The following is an 11903-nucleotide window of genomic DNA, read 5'->3' on the forward strand; positions in this document are numbered from 1 at the left end:
AGGATGGTTAGGTTCTAGTTAAGGCATTTGAAAATACATTTGAAGACTTTGAAAAACACAGCAAGAAATTGCACAGCATATTGGAACTAGATGATCTTTAAGGCCCCTTCCAACCCAAGAAACTCTATTATTATAATTGGTGTTTAGTACAGCTGTCTCAGTCAAACATTCTTCAAGGTAGTGGCAAAAATATGTAATATGAAAAACACACACTGTCAATAGTTCATTCATTATGTTTTCCCTTTTCCAAAGTATGGAAAAATAATAAATAATATCCCACAGCAATTAAAATTATAATAATAAAAATGAAAAAAAAATAAGTTAACATTCAATTTATTGCTATTTAACTTGGAAAGACAGGTAAGTATGTATTTTTTAAAGGAAAGATAATTTTAAAGTCCTCTGGAAAAAATGGTCTGTAATATTGTAATACTGTAAGACAGCCAAGAAAAAATGTAATTATTCACTTAATACATTGGAGAATACAAACTTCTTTGCCAAAGGCATGTTCCTAAAATTGCCCTTTTTTTTTTATTTTCAGTGGTAATTGGACTGTTTCAGTTTAAGCAAAGGATATAGACTAATATTGCTTCCTCAAATTATGCCAGGGAGCTGATAAACAGAACAAAGTCAGGACTTTGCTCACCAATCTCCTCCCTTCCTGCAAATATTAACAGTGAGTGCTAATGGCATGTTTCAAGTTTGCTGACAATACCAAAATGTGGAGAATGACCCATTCATTGAAGGGCAGCACTGCTATTAAGATCTGGCCAGGCTGTGGAGGTACTGACAGGAACTTTATGAAGCTCAACAAAAGCAGATGGAAAGGGAGAGAAAAGCCTCATGCAACATTATGGATTTGGGATGACTACTTAGGAAGAAGCTTTGCAGTAAAAGGCAAGTTTTGGACTTCCCATTACAAGACAAATGAGGACACACTGGCATGAGTCTAGCAGTGCTCCACGAGGGTCAGGGGCCTGAAGAACATGAGGAGAGGCTGAGACAACTATTTTTTCCAGCTTTGACAGGGGAGGGCTAAGAAGAGACCTTATAGATGTCTTCAGCTATTTAATGGAAGGTTACAGGGAAGGAATAGACAGACTTTTCTTGAAAATATACAGCAATAGGACAGGAAGTGATGAATACAAGTTGGAACAAAAAAAATTCTCATTAGATATAATGAAAAGAATACTTCACCATGAAGGTGGACAAAATTTGGGACAGGTATGCAGAGAGGTTGTGAAATACCTATCCTTGCAGATATTCATACTATGACTGAACTGGGCATTGAGCAATCCCCTGATCAGGAAGTCAGACTAGGCAAACTAAAAATGGCTCTTCCAACCTACATGATTCTGTGATTCATTCTGTGTTTTCAACCAAGAATTTCAAAGTAGTTTAGAAAATAGTGTGTGTAGACCTGCATCCTGGAAGATGCTTGGATTTCTCGCTGGTACTGTAGGCACATAACGTCACAATTCAGGAATCAGTAATATTTCCAAAAAAGCAAAACAGCTGCTTCCTAGCTGCATGCATCTGTTTGTCAGCTTTTAATCATATGAAATGGTGACAAATTTCTGACTAATGGTGCCATGTCTCCCCAGTGAAGGATCCTATGCTCAGGATGTCACTCTCCCTCTAGCCAGCCACACGTAAGCCCTAGACTATGTCTTTACTCAGCCTTTCACTCCTGACTAGCATGTGCCACTTCCTCTGAAGAAGTGGCCCTTCCCTCTTCTGAGGATACCTTCATAAATTACTTACCTAATAGAGGTAGCAGGTGCAGGAGCTGATGTAGAATTGGGGTTGAAGTTTCCACTGTATGGTAAACTACCCCTGGGGTTCATCCTTGCCATGCTGGTACTGCCAAATGCATTTGAGAGTCCGAGGGCAAAGGATTAAGTGACTTGCCTCTGTTCTCTCACAAGAAGCAATAAAACACAGATCTTATGATGGTCATACATTTACATTTAGAGAACCGTGTGTCCCACACATTTCCACCAAAATACTATCCTGAAGAAGGATATAACTCTTCCCAGTCATGCTAATTAATCCAAAGCTGGCCATAATTTTGCAGAAACTGTGGAGAAGGTGAGCAGAAGATAGTTGCAATATATATGTTGATGTTTGTTAAGATTAGGTTCTCAGGTACTTGGGCTTCTTCATGAAGGTAAGCTAATGGGGAGCTTGCATGTGCCAAGCGGGTGGTGTGAATTGACCAGGTATGTCATATGAATGTGATTAGACTGGGAGGACTCAAAAAGATTGACTAATTAACAGCAAAATGCTTGTGGAACCTGAAAGGAGGTTTACCCTTGGCAAGGGTGTGTTCCCCTGCAACTGTGATTTCTGTAGGGTTAAAAGCTTTTATTTCTTGACAGAATTGCGGGTATATTGCTGATCTAGCACTTTAAGGGGCCACACTACTAATAGGTTCCATTAATATTTACTGTAAATAATAAATTATTTATAAATAATACTCTTATTAGTTATAGATATATTTATTCAGAATTTTGTGCCATAAAGGACTATGGCCTTTTCTGCTTCCTCAATTGTGAGGCACGGCAGCCTGTTAAAAAAAAACAAAACCCAAGTCAGCCCTTCTATCCCTTTCTGCCTTTCTGGGAGGGAGGGCTGGCTGGCTGGCTGGCTGGCTGGCTGGCTGGCTGGATGGATGGATGTAACTCAGACATCACAACAGGTGTCTTTTTCAGCCTGCTTAGACAGGTCACGAAGGATTGCCAGGAATATTGCCCCTAGGGTAGGGCCACCCTGCGTTTTGGTTAATAGGACAACAGGCTCTGCTCTATCTGCCTGGTGATTCAAGGGGAACTTGGTCTCCTGTACTGGGCTACATGACCTAATGCAATTGCAAAGGGGGGATTATACAACCTTCCAGTTGAGTACTCAGTGCTACTCTATTTGGAGTGCACTAATTTTCCAGATTTCAATTTGATTGAGGGCACACAGAGAAAATCCTTTGTCCATAGGAAAATCCAAAAAATATTTTGTTGTCATGATGATTGGTAAGATTATTTTTCAAGCATCTTCCCAACAAAATCAGGACATTTGAACACCCTATACCTGGGCTAGGCAGAGAGGAAGAGCCTACTTGTTTCTACAAAAATTACCCCTACAGCTGACAGCAGTAACAATGAATATTACTGCTTGAAAATATTAAAGCATTGTGGTTCATCTGTATTTTTTCCTATAGTGTCTTTGTGTCAGTCACATTTGGCTGGAATTTTCCCTTACAGATGTAAGAGATTTATATGCTGAACTTGCTAGAGAGATTTTATTTTGCTAGGGGATACTGGCAGAAAGCTGGTGTGGTACTTGGTGCAGAGATAGCAGCATGCCCAAGATGTAGTTTCACCAGGTTTGTGAACTCTGTATTATTTGTGGCTTTCTTGTTTGATACCAACTGTGATTCAAGGACTTAAAGAATTGTGCCATGTTCATTTTCATTTTGAATACATTGCTTAACTGTGTTTTCTTTCCTTTTAAATTTCCATGTGTTGTACTTGATCCTTGTTATCATAAAAATTCAGTCATGATTCAGGTGCTTAATTGCTTGAACATTTGGCTTTAAAAACACTTTCAATTTTAATGATATTGAGTGATCCTTCAGAGAACATCATTAGCTCAAATTTACAGCTTATAAATTTGTACATTTTTTCCTTTCTTTGCTGATGTCTATTCAGCAGATTCCTTTACTACAACATGAAATTCCACCATATAATCCCCTCAAGTATTCACATAGCATCTGCCTTTTGTATTATTAATACTGGTATTGTTTGTCTTCCAGGAAGAGTAGTTAATTAGGAAAAATAGAAAGGTCTTAAATTGATGTGTTATTTTATCATAGTAGTTTTACTACAGAATAAACATATAGGGAGCCAGAGAAAAAATATTGTAGAGGGAAAAAAAAAAGGAAATATTATATGGAGATGGAAATTATTAAAATAGGCCCAACTACCAAAATACTGGACCTTTGTGAGAACTGCTACTCACAATTTTTTTAAAAAAACCACACAATAGTTAAGATAGCAAAGTGAAGCCCAAAAAATTTAAGAAATGTTAAAATTAATTCATCAATGAAAACTTAATTTATTTTTATATTTTTATATCTTATGATACAGTCTGAAATTACTTCAAATTACTATTTTCTGTGGGATACTTGCCTTGTCCAATGTGAAGGAAGGACCCGTCCTGTTGTGAAAGGTGCAGTTTAATAAATATGAATATTTATTAACAGATGAATTATTTATCAATATGATTATTCATCATTGTTTATTCATTATTATTAAATAATTTAATAAATATGTCCTATTTACTGCAAAATTTGCAGATGTATAGAAAATGAGAGTAAACCATAGTATTGGAAAGCTCTTTATTACATGAGAAATGCCCTTTCTCCTTATGGAAGAAGACACAGAGAGCTGGACCAAAGTATTTGGTTATATAAGCAATGATTGTAGAGATGCTACACTCAAGGTGCACTTAAATAATTAAGTACAACCTTAATTCTGACAGTTTCTAACATTTCAGTGCTTTTTGGATACCACTGGTAATTCACTGGTAATCCAGAATGGTATTGCCAACTGCAACCGAATTCTATATTCTGTACTTCATCAGTTTATGAAATTCCCATTGGGCTTAAAACTCCTGTAGTATCACGTAGCCAGCCACATTATTACACAGAGACACTTCCTTTGGTAGCACCAAGAATGATAAAGAGAGTTTGGTTTCTGGCTTATTTGGCAATACTAAAAGTGGACTGCTTCCCTTATGGCTTCACAGATCTTAATGCTGAACAAGAGGGCTCCCACAGTTAATCATGATGTTTGCTCTTAATCTTATTATTTTCTGATAATTACACCACTCTGTGAGCTATTAATGCTCAGATCACAGCTCAGTTCATAGCTGTACATGTCAGACTTCTGGCAAATATAATTTTTTCAGAGTCCAAAATAGTAGCATACCACATACATAGGAAGCTCATCTTAAATTTACTACGTCTTATATTCTGCTTGGTTTTTCTACGGTGCCCACTCTGTTTTTCTGGTTTTGGGGTTTTTTAATGGGCTTGATGACATCAGTGGTTAAGAACATGTGGCACAATGATATGAAGGGGTTTGTATGCAGAGATTACATATTAGCTATTGCTGCAGATAAGTAGATGGAAGGGCATCTGCAGTACAGAAAGGATGGACTCTGCTGTACCTGGAGTGGGACATATGTGTTCTTTTGTTGGTGAGAGTTTGTTCTTAGGGAACATGAAATGAGACCTGCCTTTCTATAAGACCACTTGACAGCAGAAGAGCTAAAAAGACTAATTCTGACTTCTGCCTATTATTTATGAAGGAGTAAACTTCAGATCCTGGCTATGTGTGAGGACGGTCTGATGTAAAATGTAGGCACTTTTCACGCAGTAAGGTTTCTTTGAAACCTTTCTGTAAGCTGAACCTTACAGTTTCTCATAATATGCAGCTGATATCTTTCAGTGAGTGCAAAACCTGACTGTAATGCCTGACTGAAAACAAAAACATATTTGGAAATAAAACTGGACTCTTTTTCTGTCCATGAAAGTTCTTTGCTTGATAACACATAGCTACACCTGCATGTATCTCTCTCAAGTGAATTCAAGTGTAATTCAGTAACAAATAAATCATCCTGGCAGCTGTTGTCTTCTGTTAAATCACTCCACTCTTTCCAGAACTGATCATATTTTAATAGCTCTCTTCATTTTGGCAAGGGTTTTCATAGCCTGACCCTCTTCCATGAAGTACAAGGCCAAGTTTATGGCATGACAATAAACTTAACACCTAATCTCTATGTGCCTATTCCTAAATGTGTATATGTAAACATATATTAATTGGAGAAAGATGTATTTTAATCCTTGCCTTAAGTATGAATATTATCCAGGTGATCTAAGCAATGGTCTGGGTGAGGGGAAGGCTACAAGGACAACAAGAGAGCACATGCTCCTGGCAAGTTATCAGAAAGCTCGTAAGATTGCAAGAGTCTTCTTCCTCAGCTCAATTCAGCACCTCTGGTGCCTCCAGGGCCTCTTTGTTAGTGTGTGTTTCACTGGGGTACACAGAGCAATTTTTGACAGTTTTGAAGGAGAACAAAGGTGAAGTGGATGGCATAGCCTTTATGGTGCTATGAAGCTCTTGATTGCAGCAGCTTCTAAGTATATTCTTAAAATTAAGTATGTGTGAACATGTTGGAGTATTTAAATGGAAAGCCCTAGCTCAGTCAAACGCATGGGAAAAAACCTCCCTTCTGAACAAATGTGCATCCATGGGAAAGTATTGACTTTTAAAATATTTGGCATTTGCATATATGATACAATGCTGAGTAGGGAAAAGTAATTTCCATAGGTCCTATCATCTGGCATTTTTGAGGAAGTCTGAGCTTTTCTTAGCACAGCTGCCCACAGGGCGTGGCTGAAAAGTGAACTTCAGTGTTCCAGGCTTTCCACTAATACATTCTCTAAGCAGTAATCCAAAGGCTTCTCCCTCACTCCTCTAAAATGGCACTGTTAAGCTCCTCCTGTTTTCATTGGTGTGCATGAATATATCACAGGTATCACCTGTTTATGTGTTTGCAAAGGATAGAATACCAGTGAAAGCAGCTCTTCCCCTTATCTCATGTGTGATTAGTTACTTAGGGTATGCATAACGAAGTTGAGACTTATGATTATTTTTTGAGTGAGAGCACTTATCTATTAATCACCTGAAATAATACAACAAAAGCTTAATTATAGAACTTTAAAATACTTATAGTAATTTAGAGTATTACTTAGCGTAAACAAGAATATGTAAGCTTCTGTCTCACCAGATAGGAGAGGATTTCCCTTGGTCTCTGAGGCTGAGAAATAATGCTTATTGAGTAACCACCTCTTTCAGGCTAGTATCTTAGAGAATGTCCCTAACATTCATTGGCTGTGCTGCTTTACTGACTCTTCCAGTTTGGCACCAGACACATCAACCAATTTTTAAAGAATTACTCACTCAGGGGTTTCCACTGAGACTGGTTATCAAAACATCAGTGTGTGCTTACCAGCTGTAGCAGGGAGGGAGAGGAAGGGGAAGGGCAGCTGCTGGAACCTTTCTTCCCAGCAGACAGCAGAGCTGATCAGGTATGCAGGAGAACCCTAGCAGAGAGTGTGACTTCAGAAAAATAACTTTCTGGGGCTTCTGTTACAGCAGCACCAGCTATCACTGCCCTGAATACAGGGCTGTAGGCCTTTGATGCCCTAATGTTTATGGCTTTTACAGTCTCTGACATTATCCATTTTTTGAGGCTGCTGTTGGCAAAGTGCTGCCAAGTCTCTGCTGAGTTCTGGTAGAGTTCTCTCACTGACTCTGGTAGAGTTCAGTGCAATTTGATCCTTATAGCAAGAAAGCAGATCAGCCCACTAAAGAAAGATCAACATTTTATGACCTTGTGAATCTGTAATTCAATGAAGCTGTAGCTCCAGTGCTTATAGGTTAGAAGGCTCAGTGCTGTGGAAAACAGCAATTTAAGCAAAGTTTTAAAATTAAGAGTAGCTAAGTGCACTTAGGAATCTGGGTTTGGTGGTGGAGTGGAAAATACATATATTGATTTATTTAAATAAATGATGGCAGGTAGTATAAAGGAATAAAGTTCCATTTTATGTTCCTGTGATGACTCAGTACTTGACAAGTTGTTTTCCCCAGTTCCCAAGGTAAAAGAAGCAGCTGCCTTTGTCCCTCACCTGGCACAGAGGAAAATTCCAGTGTCGAGACCAGAGCAAGAAGGTGGCTTATTTTTATTATACAGTATTTATTTTCCTGTGTATTGTATCTTTTTGTGACAGCCTATGTTAGCCAAGTCAGAACCAGTTTAAAAGCCTTTAATATAAACCAAAGATTTTGTGAACACTTTAAAGAGAGTACCTGGCCAAACTATGCTGCCCGTTCCAATGTGTCCTTTTCCTGTTTATAACCCATGCATAGAAAGTTTCCCCACATTAGAACTTGACTTGCAATTGAATTTCACTTGAATAATTTCATAGTCCTAAAAAACTAAAGTAGCTTCTATAGTCTGTAAAATGAAAACACGTTGCACAGCACACAATAACCCTAAACAAACAAGATAGATGTGCTGGTTGACATTTTTTCCAATTTAGAAAGCAGTAGTCTCAGAAACAACAGATTTATACAGCAAAGCTCTCAAAATGCCATGTCTCTGACTCATGATAAAATACATTAAAATAACAAGAAGGATGCTTCTTTCTGAGGAAATTCAGATGGCCAAAGTATTACTCTTAATCTGATCTGTCATGTTTGCATCGCACAGTGTTCCTTTGTGTGTGTAATGCTTCTCATCTGCACAGTCACGAAGGCCATGGTGTGCTCTGGCTGACACCCTTTTTCAGTGTGCTCCAAAGGTCAACTGATTTGGGCTATTCCCAGCACCATGTAGTTGGAGTATGAGGCACTGATGTAAGGGATTCTTCTCTTGGGAGGCCAGTTTCTCCCAGTGGATAGAATTGGAACTTGAGCTGATTGCAACTACAGCAGTGTAACAAATGGAGAGTGGAGAGCTCTAAAGCTGGCAGATCTCAAACAATTCCTGATGCTAGAGTTAAACACTAACACCTCCTCCTATACTTGGGGATTTGCAGGCACTCGGTATACAGAAGTCACAGCATATAAACTCATGTGCAGATGCAAGATTGGCAGTAAAAAGACACTGAGCTAAAGAAAGAATCACTACATAAATTTCAATATTTTGCTTTTTTGAAGTTTCATCTAGGTCAACACTATCTGAATTCAGATTATAAATAATTTTAGAATGATCTGTACATTAATAACTGTATGAATACAGAGCAAAATGTTTTAACAGTACTTAGGATATAGTGCTCCTATTATCTCTACCAATTTTTTTTTCAGTTGATTGCAGCTTCAGTCGAGGGGTGTGTGACTGGAAACAAGATACTGATGATGACTTTGACTGGAATCCTGCTGATCGAGATAGAGGTATTTAACTATGTGTCATCTAGATAGGCTTTGATTTGATGGCTTACCTCCTCCAAAAAAAAAGGGTGGTGGGCGGAAACAGAATCCCGGATTCTTCTTTTCTATCAGTGGGTTTTCTTTATAAAAGAAGAACGAAGGCAGAGGACGCTAGTACTGGATATTGTTTCTTTGAAATATCCAGTAGCAAATGGTAATCAGCAGCATATTTCAACACAAATAAATCAAAATGTAAGAAAAATTATTAGAACATAACTGTTCTGAATTGCAAACTACAAGGCAATGGAAACCTTATCAGCTATGTGTTGTGTCTCTCCAAGATTGGTAGGGCATTTAATCACACATCCGTCATTTAGATGGATGTGGCAATGTAGTCACTCACATGGCTTAGACATCATGGGGAAAACTGCTCAGAAATCTCAAACTCGGCGAGACAAACTCAGAATAAGCCAAGGGCAAGGGGCTATTCAAGAACAACCAATACATGAACAGGTACCAATGGGATCCTGCTAAAACCCGAGAAAGAGCTCCATGAGAGCAATGTGGGACTGCTGGGTGGGTGTACATAAAAAGGTGTGGACAGGGATGGACAAGTTTGGTTGAAAGGATGTCTCTACCCCTGTTGCAGAAGTTGCTGCAGTAGTGACCAGTGGATCCTACAGATCCTGCAGGCTGCTTGCACCAGTTCCCACATGCACATTCTCTCCCTCCTCCCTCAGAGTCTTTCCATGTTAGTCTTTCTTCACTAATCCTTCCTCTTCTGCTCCATGCAATTCCCTAAATCCCTTCTCTGTGCTGTCACTCCCAGGAAAACCTTACCCTGGCCTTATCCTGTCTCCCTGAACTTATATCTGGGGATTATGACTTCATTTATGGGCCCAGATGTTTTATTCCTTTAAGACTGTGTGTGTTTGTGACTTCATTGGTCTTCCAGGACTTGGGAAATAAGCTGTCAGTTCCCTTGTGAGTTTGTCATCAATGCAGAGGACAGTAGAGAGAATATTGAGCTAGCTCAAGTACTGAAATAATCTGATCACAGAGGCACAGCAGCATGTTTCAGACTGTTGCATTTGAAAAACAGATGGTTTTGCCTTTGAAAGATGGTGCAAGGAAGAATGACTGTAATTGCCAGTGAAATATGAACTCATCTCCTCTGTAAACTGATCTGACTTCCAACAGTACAAGTTCCTTGCAAAGTACACTCCCTACTGCTTTTCTCCAGTGTGATTTTAAATTATTCAAGTAAACAAGCTTCAGCTTCCCCTTATTTTCTTAGCAAACATGGATTCAAATTGCTAACAAATAACACGAGTGTATTAAAGATGATGTTTTTAAAAATTATTTTCTTTTTACAAGGCGATGGCTACTACATGGCAGTTCCAGCTTTTGTGGGGCACAAGAACGATATGGGGCGTCTGAAACTTCTCCTCACTGACCTCAAACCAAAGAGCAGCTACTGCTTGATTTTCAGTTATCGGCTTGCTGGTGAGAAAGTGGGAAAGCTTCGAGTGTTCCTGGCAAACAAAAAAACTGCTCCTGTCTGGGAAGAGAATAAAGGAAAAGATGAAAAGTGGAGAACTGGAAAAATAGAGATATTTCAGGGGGCTGAAACAACCAACAGTGTAAGTATAACACAATTTATAAGCCAACTACTGTAACCAACATGCCGGTTTAATTTCCTAACCCTCAAGAGTTCCACCAACTGTTTTATAGGCATCAGCAATCAAAAGGCTTATCTGAAATGGAAACAGGAGCCCACAATTTAGGGGCCATAAAAGTTATCACCTGATTGTAATTTCAGAACTGAATCACCCCAATTGGTTAGAACACTGATGCCAGTAATTCTGTCATTTTGTAAAAGTACTGCATCACATCATAAGTTAACACAAGTAATCAAAATCTGCCCTTAACATCTCATGCAACACAAGCATACATACATGCCTGAAAAAACGAAAATTTTTCATTTCATAGAAGAGGATGCTCTCAAACCACACTAAACCAGAGCATTAGAGCAAAAGGAGACATCATGTATAATCAAGGGGGGCCATCACCTTTGGATCAGGGCATACCAACAGGGAACACTGTGCACTGATGTATGCCTGGAAACTGCCTCAGTCAGGACTTCAGCCAGTTTCTCCTTGAAGTTCTGGGGTCTGCTTTCCATTTGTGCGATGGAACATTTTCAGTGCTGTGTAAAGACTTTTACTGTATAATTTAATACAGTGAATATAAAGGAAATGCAAGCCCTTTTCAAGGTTTTTTGCACAGCTGGAATGATGTAGAAAAACTCTTAAATAAATAAGAATCAGACTATAAAATAAAATCAGACATCCTATTCATAAAAATAAACCTCCTCTTCATATATATAGTATACATACTATACTCAATACATACGAGAGAGTATAAATATATATAGTATATACACACAAAACCTGAGGATCCAAATAGATAAAAAATGAACAGTTGTAATATCTTCAATAAATAAAATGCATGAGCATCACATACTGTGATAAAACTACATTACAGGAGGATTTCATTCAATTTGTATTTTTTGTACAATAAAAATAAATAATCTTATTAAAGTAATCCATTTAGCATTGTAAATCTGTGCAGAGGATTTTACATCTAGTTCAAATAATGCTCAAAAGTTTTAAAAATGGCAAAGATTCAAGTCATTAAGTCCTGTGTTGCAATAAAATATTCTTCATATATAGCATTATAACTAATTAAGAGTTCCTAAATGTTTGGATAAACTATATTTTTACTCTTAATGCGTATCTTTTCTTATGACAGGTCACTTTTGAATCAGAACGTGGGAAGGGTAAAACTGGAGAAATTGGAGTGGACAATGTTATACTAATTTCTGGTCTATGCCCAGAAGATACCTGA

The 11903-nt window shown here is 38.2% G+C and overlaps 1 protein-coding gene across 1 annotated transcript in view; it reads left to right on the forward strand.

Moving 5' to 3' along the window:
- The window catches only part of EGFL6 (EGF like domain multiple 6), a gene marked incomplete at both ends in the record, with an annotated part of 31978 nt that extends 20075 nt beyond the window's left edge, over positions 1–11903 (forward strand). Inside the window, 4 exons of the mRNA XM_082279500.1 lie at positions 7713–7793; positions 8931–9017; positions 10371–10636; positions 11808–11903. Of these exons, the coding sequence (XP_082135626.1) occupies positions 7713–7793; positions 8931–9017; positions 10371–10636; positions 11808–11903 (530 nt within the window). The remainder of the gene's footprint in view (positions 1–7712; positions 7794–8930; positions 9018–10370; positions 10637–11807) is intronic.

This window comes from Coloeus monedula (assembly GCF_965178545.1).
Source record: "Coloeus monedula genome assembly, chromosome: 3".
Taxonomy (NCBI): Eukaryota; Metazoa; Chordata; class Aves; order Passeriformes; family Corvidae; genus Coloeus; species Coloeus monedula.